This window comes from Theropithecus gelada, chromosome 8 (assembly GCF_003255815.1).
Source record: "Theropithecus gelada isolate Dixy chromosome 8, Tgel_1.0, whole genome shotgun sequence".
In the NCBI taxonomy this organism is placed as follows: Eukaryota; Metazoa; Chordata; class Mammalia; order Primates; family Cercopithecidae; genus Theropithecus; species Theropithecus gelada.
The window spans coordinates 27171606-27189705 of record NC_037676.1 but is presented as its reverse complement, the minus strand read 5'-3'; the positions used below and the strand labels follow the sequence as shown (position 1 = coordinate 27189705).

Genomic DNA, 18100 nt, shown 5'->3' with positions numbered 1-18100 from the left:
AGCCGAGATTGCGCCACTGCACTCCAGTCTGGGTGACACAGCGAGACTCCATCTCAAAAAAAAAAAAAAAAGTCTGTTTATAACTATACTGAATATCTATATCTGAAATGCAATAATATACAAAAATACAGCCAGCTGAAACTTCCCTATTTTCTCTTCCCCAATGGGCCAGGGAAGAAAAGAGATTTAGACTTCCAGTGAAGTGGCTCACTGAGCTGGTAGGTGTTCTTTCCTTCTTCTCTTTTGGTTTTGGGCAGTCCCAAGGTGCTCATCCTTGGTCATTCCCTGATCTTGGGTGTTGTTCAGGGCAATCTCTGAGGAAAATTGTGAGGTAGCCAATTGTTGGACGTACCCTGGCTTCCTTTGGCATTCACTTCCTCTCTTCAAGTCCTCCTTTATCAACACATCCTCTGCGATCATATCAGTCATTTACATACTAGTGAGAATTGACTCCAATATACTTTCCTTCTCAGGGATATTTGCTTGTAATACTTTATCTCCAATTGTGAATACAAGGGTTTGTTTCTGGTCCTGCCGTTTTAAGCACTGATGGGATAATGCAGAAACTATTTGCGGGGAGGAGCTGTGCAGTTATTTTCCCTTAAAATTGTCTTTTATAAGCAGATATATTCTCAGTTTATGAATATGGGCAGCTCGCAATTTATTGTTCATATGTGACTGCAAGTTTTGAGGTCACATGCACTTCTGTGTACACACTTAGGCCATGCACATGCTCCCATATAAATGTGAGAGAAGACAGGTGGCAAAGCATGGAATTTGCTGATTAGGGAAATAAATACTTGCTTTGCACTAGAAATAAGTTACTAAACTCCCTTTCTGTGCCATTGTCATCTCTTACTTGTAATGAATCTGCTATCAGACTAAACCTGGAGCTTTTTACATTTTGCTTTCTTTTGTTTTTCCAGTTTGACAAATGGACAGACTCTCAGAGAAGAAGAATCCTCACAGGCCTGTTGGAGCGCTGCTCGCTGTCCCAGCAAAAGTTCTGCTGTCGAAAGCTTCAAGAGAAAATTCCAGCAGAAGCCCTGGACTTTACAACCAAGCTTCCAAGGGTGTTATCTTTATACATCTTTTCTTTCCTGGACCCCCGGAGCCTCTGTCGTTGTGCACAGGTAAAGGCAAGGAAGGGGTATGTGGTGTTTTCTGAGAACAGCCTTAGGAAACTTGAAACTAGAAGTAGTTAAGGGGAAACACACACATACACACACACATATACACACATACACACAAACACAGACATATACACAAACACACTCATATACACACATACAAACACAGACATATACACAAACACACTCATATACACACATACACACAAACACACAAATGTACACACACACACATAAACACACATACACACATACAAACATATACACATACACACAATTACACACAAATACAAACACAAACACATACAAACACAAATACACAAACACACACATATACACACATACACACATACAAACATACACACACAAATACATATGCACACACACAAACACACTTGAACACACATACACATACACAGACATACAGATAAACACAAACATACACATACATACACAAACACACATATACACACACACACGAAACTAAGAAAGAGATGGGAAGATCAGTATGTTCGTACGTTTGTATTAACCTTCATCATCTTTGCGTCCAACTCTGTTTAGAACTCAAATGGGGAAAAAAGTATAGGCCACATTAGTATACAACAAAGAAGTATTAGCTAGTTGGGGAATTACATATACATGTAAGAAATGGTTCGTCAGCAGGATGGTCTCATACTGTACGGCATTCAGTTGCAATAAAGTCCTCAATTGTACAGTGCAGGTCATTCATGAATAAAAAAGCTCAAAATAAGGACCTAATGAGATATGTACAAAAGAGAATGAGACTAAAAGAGATCCAAGTGGGCAGGTGTGCTCATACAGGCCTTGGAAAAGTAGGTGATTGTTATTATTTTTTTCCTTTACAAGTAATTCCGTTCTGGCCGGGCATGGTGGCTCAAGCCTGTAATCCCAGCACTTTGGGAGGCCAAGACGGGCGGATCACCAGGTCAGGAGATCGAGACCATCCTGGCTAACACGGTGAAACCCCATCTCTACTGAAAAAAATACAAAAAACTAGCCGGGCGTGGTGGCGGCGCCTGTAGTCCCAGCTACTTGGGAGGCTGAGGCAGGAGACTGGCGTGAACCCGGGAGGCAGAGCTTGCAGTGAGCTGAGATCCGGCCACTGCACTCCAGCCTGGGCGACAGAGCGAGACTCCGTCTCAAAAAAAAAAAAAAAAAAAAAAAAAAAAGGTAATTCCGTCCTGTATTAAAATGAAGTTAAATTATTTTAGATATAAAACTGGTAGTCATTTTGTTGAGTCTTTTCATAGAGTCTGGCAAGACTGGAAATAACCCGCCCGTGTGCATTCATATATGTGTGACATGTTAACTTGAGTTTTTAAAATTAAGAAAATGAATGCAGGAGGAAAGATGGATCTGGGTGTGGTGGCTCACACTTGTAATCCCAGCACTTTGGGAGGCCAAGGTGGGAGGATTGTCTGAGCCTAGGAGATCAAGACTAACCTGGACAACATAGGGAGACCTCATCTTTACAAAACATTTTAAAATTAGGTGGGTGTGGTGATGTGTGCCTGTGGTCCCAGCTACTTGGGAGGCTGAAGTGGGAGGATTACTTGAACCCAGAAGGTTGAGTCTTCAGTAAGCTGTGACTGTGCCACTACACTATAGCCTGGGCAACATAGTGAGACTCTGTCTCAAAAAAAAATGTATTATTCAATAAATGGTATAGGGACAATTGAGCAACTCTCTGGAAAAAAAAAATTAAGTAGTATAAAAGACAGATGAAACCAAAGGAAACCATTAAAGTCCTCAAAGAAAACAGGAAAGGATGTCAGTATTCCATCATACCCAGAAGTCTTAAAAGAAAATACACAATTTAAAATCTTGCTTCCTCCATTTTTTGTATCATGAGCAAGAATGAAGAAAGCAGATTTTTAAACTGTGACTATAAAAATTAAAATATTCTTCATGGAACAGAACACCATAAATAAATCCAAACAGTAGGCAGGGAAAAAAAAATCGATTGCATGCAAGGGCTAATTTCTTTATTTTTTTTTAAAGAGCTCTTATAAATCTATATTAAGAAAAAAAAAAAAAGACCAACAACCCAGGAGAAAAATGAGCAAAGGAAATGAACAAGTAATCTACAGAAAAAGGAATACAGATGTCTCTAGAATATGTAAGATGCTTAGCCTCATTCTGGCATGCCATCTTTCATGACTCAGATTGAGATTTGTTTTAAATGATAATATTCTATATTGGTGAGGATGTGGGAAAGCAAGAACTTTCATATATTGCTGGTAGATAAATTGATGTAACCACCATGGTGAACCATTGGGCAGTGTTAACATTTCAAATAAAAATTCCCTTTGCCCCAGCAGTTCCACTTCTTGGAATTTGTCTGATGGGTATCCTGCAACATGGTAAAAGCCACACTTGTATAAGAATATTGCACGATTCTCTGTCCTAGCAATAGGTTGGAAACAATGAAAATATCTACCAGGAGGGACTGGGTAAATAAACTGCAACTATCTGCAAGATATGTCATTGGTTAAAAAAAAAAAAAAAAAAAAGCAGAGGTGTAGAACTATCCTACCACATTTTGAAAAGAATAAAGAATATATACAGCCAGGCACAGTGGCTTGCCTGTAATCCCAGCACTTCGGGAGACCAAGGCTGGCGAATGCTTGAGGCCAAGAGTTTGAGACTGGCCTGGGCATTATGACGAGACCCCCATCTCTACAAAAAATACAAAAATTAGCCAGGTGTGGTGGCCCATGACCATAGTCCCAACTACTTGGGAGGCTGAGGTGGGAGGATCACTGGAGCCCAGGTGTTTAAAGCTGCAGTGAGCCAAGATTGCAGCACTGTACTCTAGAGCCTGGGCAACATAGCAAGACCCTGTCTCTACAAAAGTTAAGAATTAGCCAGGTCACGCTGGGCATGGCAGCTCATGCCTGTAATCCCAGCACTTTGGGAGGCCGAGGTGGGCGGATCACAAGATCAGGAGATCGAGACCATCCTGGCTAACACAGTGAAACCCCATCTCTACTAAAAATACAAAAAATTAGCCGCACGTGGTGCCGGGCACCTGTAGTCCCAGCTACTCGGGAGGCTGAGGTAGGAGAATGGTGTGAACCCGGGAGGTGGAGCTTGCAGTGAGCTGAGATCGGGCCACTGCACTCCAGCCTGGGCGACAAAGTGAGACTCCATCTCAAAAAAAAAAAAAAAAAACTTAGGTCAGCCAGGTGCGGAGGTGACTCACACATGTAATCCTAGCACTTTAGGAGGCCAAGGTGGGCAGATCACTTGAGGTCAGGAGTTTGAGACCAGCCTGGCCAATATGGTGAAAACTCATCTCTATTATAAATGCAAAAAGTAGCCCTGTGTGGTGGTGCACACCTGTACCTGCACCCAGCTACTTGGGGGGCATGAGGCAGGAGGGTTGCTTGAATCTGGGAGGAGGAGGCTGCAGTGAGCTGAGATCATGCCACTGCATTCTAGCCTGGGTCACAAAGTGAGACCCTGTCTCAAAAAAAAAAAAAAAAGAAAGAAAGAAAAAATTAGCCAGGTGTGGTGACATGTACCTAGAGTTCCAGCTACTTGAGAGACTAAGTAAGGCAGGAGGATTGCTTGAGCCTGGGGGTTGAAGGCTGCAGTAAGCTATGATCATGCCTCTGCACTCCAGCCTGAGCAACAGGGTGAGACCCTGTCTCAAAAATACATATATATGTTTGTTACTATATACCTAGAATATTCAAGAATTATTTACCAGAAACTGGTAACAGTGGTCTCATCCGAGGAGAAGAATGGGTGACTGGGGGATAGTGATGGGAGAGGGACTTCCTTTGTTTCTTTGAATTTGGTATTAATATGCACATACCTATTCCAAAAATGATTTTTTTTTTGAGATGAAGTCTTGTTCTGTTGCTCAGGCTGGAGTGCAGTGGCACAATCTCGGCTCACTGCAACCTCTGCCTCCCGGGTTCAAGCGATTCTCCTGCCTCAGCCTCTCGAGTAGCTGTGATTATAGCATGCGCTACCATGTCTGGCTAATGTTTGTATTTTTAGTAGAGACAGAGTTTTACCATGTTGGCTAGGCTGGTCTCAAACTCCTGACTTCAAGTGATCCACTCACTTTGACCTCCAGGGGTGCTGCGATTACAGGTATGAGGCATCACACCTGGCCTGAAATGACTTTTTAAAAGAGCATAGCAATCTGGATGCCCAGTAATAAGAGGGTATCATACAGCCATATATGATGCATTATTATTATTATTATTATTATTATTATTATTTTGAGACAGAGTCTTGCTCTCGTCTCCCAGACTGGAGTGCAATGACTCGATCTCGGCTCACTGCAACCTCCGTCCCCCCAGGTTCAAGCGATTCTCCTGCCTCAGCCTCCCGAGTAGCTGGGATTACAGGTGCGTGTCACCACGCCCAGCTAATTTTTGTATTTTTAGGAAAGACAGATTTTGCCATGTTGGCCAGGCAGGTCTGGAACTCCTGACCTCAGGTGATCCATCCGCCTCGGCCTCTCAAAGTGCTGGGATTACAAGCTTGAGCCACTGCACCTGGCCTATGATGCATTATTGTGCAACCATTAGTAAACATGTTTTGGAAGAACAGAGATGTTATAATATTTAAAATGAAAAAATATTTTAAGTTGTATATAGGGTTTCCTGATTTTCTTTTGTATATACTTCAAATAAAGACTGAAAGGAAAAGAACTGTAGCAGGTTGTCAACAATGGTCATCTCTGATTAATGGGGTCATGGGTTAAACTTCTCAGAATTTTTCATTTTCCACAAGGATAATATTATTATTAGAAGGAAATGTTATTTGAAATAGCTAATTCTATCATCTGTATGCACTGTAAGACATAATTTCTCCTCGCTACTGACTGTGGGGAAAACACAGACCATCATTCTTCAGCTCAATTTAAAGTAAACCATATAAAGTCCCTGCTGTTTTAAAAAGATGGAAGGTTGTGGAGGAACTGTGTCCTGTAGATTTGAAAGCTCTTACTTACCTTTCAATTCTCTTCATTCCTCTCTACCTTTAAACAAACAAAATAACACAAAAAACACAAAAAACAAAAACTATATTTGCCTTGGGAAGAAAAACAACTTAAGTACTCAGGTCAAAACATTATCTAAAGAAGAGGAGAAACCCTTAGACAGGCGTGGTGCATGCCTGTAATCCCAGCTACTCGGGAGGCTGAGGCAGGAGAATGGCTTGATCCCGGGAGGCGGAAGTTGCAGTGAGCCAAGATCGCGCCACTGCACTCCAGCCTGGGCAACAAGAGCAAAACTGTCTCAAAAAAAAAAAAAGAAGAAGAATAAGGAAAAAAGGAATGAAAATTGAGACTTTTCTCCCCCTTCCCTTTCCCAAAAACTCCATCTCCCCATTGAATTCTGAGTGAATTTACCATACGGAGATGAGGTTGGTGGTGTTTCATTTCTGGGTCAAACAAACTAAATGTGATTTCTGTTGCTGCCTATAGGGCTCTATCAAATCCTTAACTTTTTCCTCCTTCCCTAACCTTTCCTGAATTTATTATTTCTTCTAATTGTGCCCTACTCTTTCCTCAACGTCTCATCTTCTGCACATAAAACAATACTAAACATAGGAGGAACTCAATAAATGGTGAGTGGAAGTGGGGAGGCAGAGAGGGATAGAAAAATAGGTGTATGGACAGCAAGGCCATTACGGAGTGTTCCCTTTTGGGGGTGAAGGGGCACTCAAAAATTATTAATTATTTAATTAATCTTGAAAAAGAGGCCAGTTTTCTAAGGGTGAAATTTGGGCTTGAAGGCTATATGTCATCTTTGCAACTCTTACAAAGACACTGAATCCCTCGTTTCAGCTTTATATGTGAACTTGATCCTAGTTTCTGGCAAGACTTATTCAAACCCTTGGGTAAATTATTATAAATATTGCTACACATAGTAGGGCCATCTCCGCCATTTGCTGGATGGGTGGAATTAGCCATAATGCTCTGGAACTGGTATGTACAGAATAAATGCTTTCTGCTTTGTGGAATCCTAAAGGCTCTATACATCACATGGTATCAGTGATTATATTTCATTATAACATTTATATTTAGTGAAATTGAAAGAATGGAGGTGATATGGTTTGGCTATGTCCCCACCCAAGTCTCATCTTGAATTGTAGCTCCCATAATTCCCACGTGTTGTGGGAAGAACCCAGGGGGAGAAAATTGAATCATGGGGATGGTTTCCCCCATACTGTTCTCATGGTAGTGAGTCACTCTTATGAGATCTGATGGTTTTATAAAGGTTTCCCCTTTTGCTTGGCTTTCATTCCCTCTTGCCTGCCGCCATGTAAGACATGACTTTTGCCTTCCACCATGATTGTGAGGCCTCCCCAGCCACATGGAACTATGAGTCCATTAAACCTCTTTCTCTTTATAGATTACCCAGTCTTGGTATGTTTTTATCAGCAATGTGAAAACAGACTAATGTAGGAGGGAAAAGGAAGCACACCATGAAAAGAATAAATAAAGTGCAGACCCAAGTTTATATAATCCTTATACAACTTTTATATGACCTTTGGAAACCTCTGGAAAGTTCCAAAGTCTATCTGAGCCCCAATTTCCTCATTGGCAATATGAGAGTAATAATTGTACTTACCTCCCTAGGTTGCTATGAAGATAATTAATAGGTGCTCCATAAATATTAATTGACTCTGATTCTAAATCTGAATTAGAATTTAAAGCAAATGCTAATTTACTTTAAATCTGCCTGGGTAGGAAACACTTCAGGTAGGAGGTGACCATTTAAGCTATGGTTTGGAGGCAAAGGACAAAAAAAGTTATCTCAGGCCCAGGATGACAGTTCAAACCCTAGAGAAAGTGGGCATATAAACTGAGGGGGTTGTTCGATTTGGTTTTGTTTAATTGTAATTGTTTTTCCAGGTGTGCTGGCATTGGAAGAACCTAGCCGAGCTGGATCAGCTCTGGATGCTGAAATGTTTACGGTTTAACTGGTACATCAATTTCTCTCCAACTCCCTTTGAGCAGGGGATCTGGAAGAAGCACTATATTCAAATGGTGAAAGAACTTCATGTTACCAAGCCTAAGGTGAATTTTAGACAAAAAGCTGCAAGCTTGCAAACATTGACTCTTTGCAAATTCTAGAACTAAGAATAAAGGATCAGATTGGAAATTGGGGAAGGGAGGTAGTTCAAAGGACATATACTATGATTTCAAAATTCTCCTTTCCTGAGATTTGATAGTTGTTTTCAAGACATTCATGTTAGTTGAGAGCCCTCATTTGCCACTCCCAAACCACAGTTGCATCCAGGCGGTTAGGACCACGGAACTTTTTTCTCTGTCCAGGTGCCTGGTTTCTGTGTCTCTGACAGTGACATCAGACGGTTCTTACATGGGAACTCTGTGGGTAATGTGAAGTATTTGTTACCTATGGGTCTTCAAGTTTTACTTTACTAATTCAAATTTTCTGTGATTGTACCAGGTGAGCTGAAGTTTATTTTTGTATCGTTTATAAGGAAAAGTTTTCTAATAAATGAGTCATCAGGGAAGGGCCCCATGGGCATATTAGAGTTCTTAGTTTTTGCTAGGAACTAAGCAATGTAGAGCATTTACATATATTAATAAAAAGTAAATAATTCAAGAATAATGTTTTCTAGTGGCTTCCTATGCATTCTAACCAATGCTTATATTCATTCGTATAGTCCCAGCTAATGAGATAATTCATGGGAAAATTTTATGAGCCCTTTGTTTATAGTATTATCTATACACATGCAGAGTTGTGCAAAATTTTGTACAATAGATGAATTCCTGAAAAATTATGTGTAAATTACATTTTTAAAATGATTTTTAAAACCACAGGGGTATTAAAGCTAGTGAAAAAAACAGCAATGAATCCTGTTAAAATGGGAGAATCCTTTTGAAATATGAACAGTCAACTCCTAGCTTGCTTATTTCAGTTTAGGCTTTATTGTGTTTTCTTGAAATAGGCTCCATCTACACTTAATACAGTAATAAACTATGCATAATTAATATTGTTACAATTGCAATGATAAAAGTCTTCCTGATTTCAGTAGTTGGTATGCTCCATGAGGATGTCTTTTAAAAAGAGAGTTTTAAGTGAAGAATTTTTAAAGTTCTCTTGAAAATTCCCGTAGCTCTGACTCCTTTCCTAGTGAGACTTCTCTTGCATCTCATTCTCAGGAAGCAATAGTGGAAGCTCAGGCTGTTCAGGGGCAGAGGAGAGAAAAGTGATTAACCAACTAGTAAAATGAAAAGAAGTTGTGAGTTTTTTATATATATACATATATAACTGACTTTGGGGCCAGGCACAGTGATTTATGCCTATAATCCCAGCACTTTGGGAGGCCATGGCAGGAGGATTGCTTGAGGCCAGGAGTTTGAGACCAGCTTATATAAGATAGGAAGACCCTGTCTCTACAGAAAATTTAAAAATTAGCTGGGTGCAGTAGCACACTCTTGCAGTTCCAGCTACTTGGGAGGCTGAGTTGGGAGGATCACTTGAGCTCAGAAGGTTGAGGCTGCAGTGTGCTGTGGTTGTGCCACACTCCAGCCTGGGTGACAGTGCAAGACTCTGTCTCAAAAAAAAAAAAAAAATTAGTTGGGCGTGGTGGCATGCACCTGTAATCCCAACTACTCAGGAGGCTGAGGCAGGAGGATCACTTGAACCTGGGAGCTGGAGGTTGCAGTAAGCTGAGATTGAGCCACTGTACTACATCCTGGGCGATAGAGCAAGACTGTCTCAAAAAAAAAAAATTCAATGTAATTCACGAAATAAAAGAGAAAAAAGTGCATGTTTCAGCAGCACATATACTAAAATTGGAACGATGCAGAGAAGACATGCAAATTCATGAAGCAGTCCATATTTTTTTAAAGAGAGGAAAGATATATGATCACTTCAATATATCCAAACAAAAGCATTTAACAAAATTCAACATCTATTCATGATTAGGAAAATTCTCAAAAAGACTCCAGGCGATGTGAACAAAAATTTTGTTTACTTAATACAAATAAGTTATCACAGGTTTCACAATTACCTATTTTGTTAAAGTGTAAGTATTTTGTACTATACAGAATTAATGATTTTTTACATATGACTACTAGCATTTATGCCTAAAATTTTCCCCGAAGTTATTTTTTATTATCATATATTATTTATTCCCAGCAGTATTAAACTAGACCTCTTCCAGCAAAAACAGATTTAATTCAATATAAGCTCAGGGAAATGAAATGAATGTCCATTCTGAATGAGACTTGCACAAAATACTGAATACTAAACCAATAATGAGCTATCAATTTTGTAAATATGAAATGTCTTCTTAATCTGCTTCTAGGTTACAGTCATTCATTGAATAAACAAATTTCACTCTGTCGCCCAGGCTAGAGTGCAGTGGCGCGATCTTGACTCACTGCAACCTCTGCCTCCGGGGTTCAAGCGATTCTCCTGCCTCAGCCTCCCCAGTAGCTGGGATTACAGGCATGCACCACCACGCCTGGCTAATATTTTTGTATTTTCGCCTGGCTAATTTTTTTGTATTTTCGGTAGAGACAGGGTTTCACCATGTTGGCCAGACTAGTCTCGAACTCCTGACCTCACATGATCCACCCTCCTCAGCCTCCCAAAGTGCTGGGATTACAGGCATGAGCCATCACGCCCAGCCTGAATAAATATTTATTAAACACTGTTGTGAGCTAGGTGCTAAACATAGAAAGACCCCAGCCCTGCTTTCACAGACTAGTCTCGTAGCCCAGGACATAGAAAAATAAATAATTACAACACTGAGTACTAAAGCGTTATCCAATAGAATTGTATACAAAGAGCTGTTGAAACAAGGATGAGAAACTAACTGATTATGCTTGGAGGAACTGAGGAATTTCTTGATTCTCACCAACAATGGAAGCAAAGTGATTTACCAAGCAAAGCTTCCTTAATCTCTTAATGAACAAAAATTAAGCCCTTAGTGGCTTCTCAACTTACCAATAGTACTTTCCTTAGGCTACAACCACATAAAAACATTATGAATTTCACAGACACGAGACAGGCTTTCAGTTTTGGAGATTAAAGCAGAAGTATTCTTTGGGAGTGGTTGAGGTTTTGATAATTGATAAAATTTCTAGTCTACGTCTCTACAACTCAAAGTTGTTTCTATAAGTTGTTTCTATGTGTTAGAGGTCATGAGAGCTGGAGTACTTTTTTGGGGGAATGTGTACTTTTTATGAATAAATTAGCTGCAGTTGTGACAAACTAGACAATGGTATGGTAGAAGAGTAGGATAGGGAGGTCTTATATATGGGCTTGAAGCAAGACAGTTCTGTATTCAAATTCTGGCCCTCCAACTTACTACTTTTGTAGTAGTGGGCAAATTAATTAGTTTGTTCTATATTCTATTTCCTCTTCTGCAAAACAGAAGTAGTAATGATTACCTTATAGAGTTATTGTGAAGGTTAAACAATATAATGCATGAAAACTGCCTGAGACAGTGCCTGCAACATGGCAAGTACTCCTGGAGTGGTGGCTGCTATAATCATTGTCACCATGGTAATGGTATAGGACGTTCAATATATTCTTTGTTTTATTGTTGTTGTTGTTATTATAGGGTGTGGTTTTGTTTTTTTGTTTGTTTGTTTTTTGAGATGGAGTCTCGCTCTTGTCACCCAGCCTGAAGTGCAATGGCACGATCTTGGCTCACTGCAACCTCTGCCTTCCAGGTCCAAGTGATTCTCCTGCCTCAGCCTCGCGAATAGCTGGGACTACAGGCACTCGCCACCATGCCCAGCTAATTTTTGTATTTTTAGTAGAGATGGGGTTTACCATGTTGGCCAGGCTGGTCTCGAACTCCTGACCTCAGGTGATCCGCCTGCCTTGGCCTCCCAAAGTGCTGGGATTATGGACGTGAGCTACCACACCCAGCGTATTATGGTGTTTTGAGAACATAATTAACTTTCTTCTTCTAGACACCCCCAAAGGATGGATTTGTAATCGCTGATGTTCAACTAGTTACAAGCAATTCTCCAGAGGAAAAACAGTCCCCTTTATCAGCTTTTCGGTCCTCTTCCTCTTTAAGAAAGAAGAATAACTCAGGGCAGAAAGCACTTCCACCCTGGCGATCTTCTGATAAGCATCCAACAGATATCATTCGTTTTAATTACCTAGACAACTGTGACCCCTTGGAGACTGTCTGGCAAGGGTAAGAAGCTCCATGCTCTTCTCAACGTCTTTGTTTTTAGAAATAATTTATTGGCATTTCAGTATATGAAGAGATGAAAATAGAACTTACTGTGAAATACAAAAGCTTTTCAGTACATAGAAGCAAAAAGTAATAGAACAGGATACTAACCATTACTAGCAAATTTGCTCTATTGGTTACAGTATGTTTGCATTTTGTAATAGTAATGATTTAACATTGCTTCTTCTAATTTTTTTTTTTTTTTTTTTTTGAGACATAGTCTCTGACGCTCGCCCAGGCTGGAGTGCAGTGGCGCAATCTCAGCTCACTGCAACCTCCACCTCCCAGATTCAAGTGATTTTCCTGCTTCAGCCTCCCAAGTAGCTGGGACTACAGGCGGCTGCTACCATGCCCAGCTAATTTTTGTATTTTTAGTAGAGACAAGGGTTTCGCCATGTTGACCAGGTTGGTCTTGAACTCCTGACCTCAGGTGATCCACATGCCTCGGCCTCCCAAAGTGCTGGGATCACAGGCATGAGCCACTGTGCCTGGCCTCTTCTAATATTTTAATATGAAATTGCAATCCAGCACCAAAGGGTTCATTCTAGCCGTTATTCTTTCTGTATTTGTACCTCCCTTTTCTGATGGTAAGAAACCTGACACTCATTAGATTTACTGATTGTATTTTCTATATATATATATGTATGTATGTATGTATATACAATTATAAATTAATTCTGAAAGTAAAGCTGGGTAAGGTGGCATGTGTCTGTAATCCTAGCACTTTGGGAGGCCGAGGCAGGAGGATCACTCGAACCTAGAAGTTTGAGACGAGCCTGGGCAACACAGCTAGACCCTATCTCAAAAAAAAAAAAAAAAAAAAAGAGAGAGGGAGAGATAGAGAGATAGAAAGAGAGAAAGAAAACAAAGAAAAAATATTTTTGGTTCTTTGACAAACACACCAGAAATCTCTTCATGAGTATCTTTCAAACCTAGAAACATCCTGTCAGGAGCCAATAGGGCTCTAGTACAATATCTTAAGCTGAAAGTGACTCTTCAGCTCTCCCCAAAGATGTGGAATATGTGAAACAGCCTTGGATCTTTGAGGTTTCCTGGTGGAGCTCCTTTGTTGTTTATTAAAATATTATACTTGAAAGAAGAAGGCTGGGTGAGTGCAGGGATGGAGGTGCCTCTTTCTTGCTTAAATGTTTCCCTTAGTAAAAGGGCATTACCTTTCACTTCTAGATGAATTAAACACAAATCAAGGACCATTGGATTGGATTTGTCAAGGATTTAGGCCTTTATAAAGAAGTTAATTTTTTTTTATTTTTTGTAGAATGGGATCTCATTATGTTGCCCAGGCTGGTCTCTAACTCCCAGACTGAAGTGATCAGACTCAAGTGAACCTCTCACCTCGCCCTCCCAAAGTGCTGGGATTACAGGCATGAGCCACCATGCCTGGCTAGTGGTTAGGTCTTCATAAGTTTTGGTGCCTACTGCTGGCATGATGGACAGCGCCAGCCCAGTATGAACCAGCACACAGGTACAAGAAAGGCTGAGGTATTACTCCACAGAGGTCCAATTTCAGAGGCACATAATTGAGATCAGAGTCCTGGGAATGGAGCAAGCCGGAGAGACTGAGCTGGAGTCAGGTTGGTGACAGAAAAATCAAGAGATAGTGCAAAGATTAAACAAATGAAACGGAGCAACCCTGAAGCTCATTTCCCCAAGTAGACCTGACACCCCAGACTTTTCACTCTCTTGATAGTATCTTTTAGGGCACAAAAGTTTTCAATTTTGATGAAGTCCAATTTGTCTAAATTTTTGGTGTCATATCCAAGAAATCATTGCCAAATCCAATGTCATGGCAATTTTCCTGTACATTTTCTTCTAAGAGTTTTGTGTTTTAGTTCCGCGGTTGAGGTCTTTGATCCATTTTGAGTTAATTTTTGCATATAGTATAAAGTTGGGGTCCAACCTCATTGTTTTGCATGTAGATATCCCGTTTCCCCAGCACCATTGTTGAAAAGACTGTCCTTTGCCCCACTGAATAGTCTTAGATGAAAGTCAATAGACCATATATGTGAGGGTTTTAACTCTGGGCTCCTTATTCTATTCTATTGTTCTCTATGTTGGTCTTTACACCAGTATGACACTGTTTTGATTATTGTAGCTCTGTAATAAATTTTAAAACCAGAAAGTGGGAGTCCCCCAATTTTGATCTTCTTTTTGGACATTTATGCAAATCACCCTTCTTTTTTGTTTTTTCTTTTTTTTTTTTTTTGAGACAGAGTCTTGCTCTGTCACCCAGACTGGAGTGCAGTGGCATGATCTCGGCTCACTGCAACCTCTGCCTCCTGGGTTCAAGCCATTCTCCTGCTTCAGCCTCCCTAGTAGCTGGGATTACAGGTGCACACCACCACACCCAGCTAATTTTCGTATTTTTAGTAGGGACGGGGTTTCACCATGTTGGCCAGGCTGGTCTCAAACTCCTGACCTCTTGCTCCGCACACCTCAGCCTCCCAAAGTGCTGGGATTACAGGCATGAGCCATTGCGCCTGGCCCATATCACCCTTCTTTATTGGGCCAAGGGAGCTGAGCTGAGAGGTTGGAGTGAACTCCCAAAAAGATAGGCCGGGTGTGGTGGCAAATACCTGTAATCCCAGAACTTTCGGTGGCTGAGGCAGAAATATCATCTGAGTCTAGGAGTTTGAGACCGGCCTGGGCAACATAGCAAGAACCTGTCTCTATAAAAATAAAATAAAATTTGCCAAATGTGATGGTGCATGCCCGTAGTCCCAGCTACTCAGGAGGTTGAAATGGGAAGATTGCTTGAGCCCAGGAAGTGGAGGCTGCAGTGAGCCATGGTTGTGCCACTGCACTTCAGCCTGGGTGATGGAGCAAGACCTTGTCTCAAGAAAAAAAAAAAAAAAACAGAAGCCTACATAGCAATATACATGCATTTGATCTACATGTCACTTCAGCATTTTCTTTTCTTTTGTTTTCTCCATAGATTTCCCCTCTGTCCTTTTTTTTTTTTTTTTTTTCCTTGCAATTTATTTGTTATAGCTATCAGACCATTTATCCTGGAGAGCTTCTCACATTCTGGATTTTGTTGATTGCACTGCCCACATGCATTTTAACAGGTTCTTCTGTCCCCTGTACCTGGCTATACTGAGAGTCAGACCTAGAGGCTTATGTATATACTGAACAGGGATATGTACTTCCGTCACAACGCCCATCATTTCTGGTTGTCTCTCTTGTGTTGGTAGCCATGGATACTCATCGCCTAGATCTATTACATCAGGCAAACTTTTCCTGTAAATGGCAAGGCAGGAAATATTTTAGTCTTTGCAGGGCATATGGTCTCTGTCACAGCTGCTCAACTCTGCCATTGTAGCCTGAATATAGTAATAGACGATGTGCAAGAAATAAGCATGACTATGTTCCAATAAAACTTTACTTACAGAAACAGGTGGCAGACTGGCTTGAGCCTGTGGGCTGTGGTTGGAGGATCCTTACTTTATCCTAATATATACAGGAGTTTTAGAAAACAAATGCTAATATTAAATCAAATGATGTGATTACTGAAAACAGTTTGACTTCCCTGTCTGTGTTTTTATCTCTCAGATATATTCTATCAAGAATATTCAGACAAATTACTGCATTAAACTCACATGAAGTAACTCCTTTGTGTGTAGTAATGCCACCAACTCAATAGATAATATATATGTTTCATTTTGCTTTTCAGATTTTAGATATTTTTCAGTTCATTTTATTTTATGATTTTGAGAAAAATTTAGATGGTTCCAAAATTAAATATACAAAATAAGCTATACTTGGAGAAATCTAACTTTTGGTCCCTGTTCCTCCGTATTACTTGTTCCTTTTTTTTCTTTTCTTTCTTTTTTCTTTTTTGTTTGATTTAGGGTCTCTGTTGCCCAGGCTAGAGCACAGTAGCGTAGTCATGGCTAACTGCAGCCTGGACCTCCAGGGCTCAGGCGATCCTCCCACCTTAGCCTTCTGAGTCATTGAAACTACAGGCATGCACCACCATGCCCAGCTAAATTTTTTAATTTTTTGTAGAGATAGGGTCTCACCGTGTTGCCCAGGTGGGTCTCAAACTCCTGCACTCAAGTTATCCTTCCCCCTCGCTTTCCAAAGAGCTGGGGTTACGGACATGAGTCACCGTGCCCAGTTCACATTCCCTGTTTTTGATCAGTTCACATGGGAATCCTACTTGTAGGTAACTGTTTTTCATTTTATGGTTTGATCTTTCCATTTTATTTATTTATTTATTTTTTTTTTGAGATGGAGTCTCACTCTGTCACCCAGGCTGAAGTACAGTGGTACGATCTCGGCTCACTGCAACCTCTGCTTCCTGGGTTCGAGTGATTCTCCTGCTTCAGCCTCCCAAGTAGCTGGGACTAGAGGTGTGTGCCACCACGCCTGGCTAATTTTTGTATTTTTAGTAGAGATGGGGTTTCACCATGTTGGCCAGGCTAGTCTCGAACTCCTGACCTCAGGTGATCCACCCGCCTTGGCCTCCCAAAGTGCTGGGATTACAGGCGTGAGCCACCCCACCTGGCCATAATCCTTCCATTTTAAAAAGTACAAGTAAATATATATGCACAATATGTAGAGGCAGAGATCTTAATACCTTCTTGAAATGAATGGCAGCACACAGTACATACCGTCTCATCCACCCTTCTTTCTTCATGTAACAGTATATCCTGGAGATCCTTCTACAGTTGAATATAGAAACATCCTACCTTCCTTTTGCAGCTCATAGTACTGCATTGTGTGGAGATGCCAGAGTTGATTCAACTAGTTCTCTATTGATAGATATTTGGCTTATTTCCAGTTAAGTGGAGACAATCTTTTAAATCACGGCAACAACAAACTCAAACAGACAAATAGCTATGCAAACCACCGAGTGTTAAAAAGATACTTTGTAATTTCCCCACTGCTTTCCAATTTACAGAAGAAAAAAAAGAAACGAAATGACCCCAGATTTCAGCCGACAGTCACATGATAAGAAAAATAAGTTGCAGGACAGAACTAGGCTAAGAAAAGCACAATCAATGGTAAGTATTGTTTATAAAAGATTCGTCACCATAACATTAATGAAAATCTCCAGATCTCTAATCCTATTTGCAAAATTGAATTCGTTTATTTAATCAGAATCATGGAGTGGTGATTAAATTCGGGTTTCTGACACTGACAGACAGAGAAGCCATGACCTTGAAGATACACTTTATTTAATCTCTCGGAGCCTCTGTTTTCTCATCTGTTTAAAAAAAAAAAAAAAAAAAAAGACTGGATGAACTGATGTGTATGAAATTGCTTTGAAAACTGTATGATATAAGGGGAGTATTTTTGTTTGTTTGTTTGTTTGTTTAAGACAGAGTCTTGCACTTGTTTCCCTGGCTGGAGTGCAATGGCGTGATTTCGACTCACTGCAACCTCCGCCTCCTGGGTTCAAGTGATTCTCCTGCCTCAGCCTCCCAAGTAGCTGGGATTACAGGTGCCTCCACCATGCCAAGCTAATTTTTGTATTTTTAGTAGAGATGGAGTTTCTCCATGTTGGCCAAACTGGTCTCCAACTGCTGACCTCGGGTAATCCACCTGCCTCAGCCTCCCAAAGTGCTGGGATTACAGGCATGAGCCACCGTTCCTGGCCAAGGGAAGTTTTTTTTTTTTTTTTTATCAGTGGTTCTTTTTTCTGCCGAGTCCTTTGGGGCAGGGGGAGGTGCTATCAGAAATTGCTATCTCTAAGTGAAGGAAGGTTCCCCTGATCTAAG

General features: G+C 40.6%; 1 protein-coding gene across 2 annotated transcripts in view; it reads left to right on the top strand.

Moving 5' to 3' along the window:
• FBXO16 (F-box protein 16) overlaps positions 1-18100 on the top strand; it is a 61336-nt gene that overhangs the window by 25556 nt on the left and 17680 nt on the right. For both annotated transcript variants that reach the window (XM_025394408.1, XM_025394407.1), the window contains 4 exons: positions 927-1133; positions 8035-8199; positions 12085-12317; positions 17281-17383. In XM_025394408.1, coding sequence (XP_025250193.1) covers positions 927-1133; positions 8035-8199; positions 12085-12317; positions 17281-17383 — 708 coding nt within the window. The remainder of the gene's footprint in view (positions 1-926; positions 1134-8034; positions 8200-12084; positions 12318-17280; positions 17384-18100) is intronic.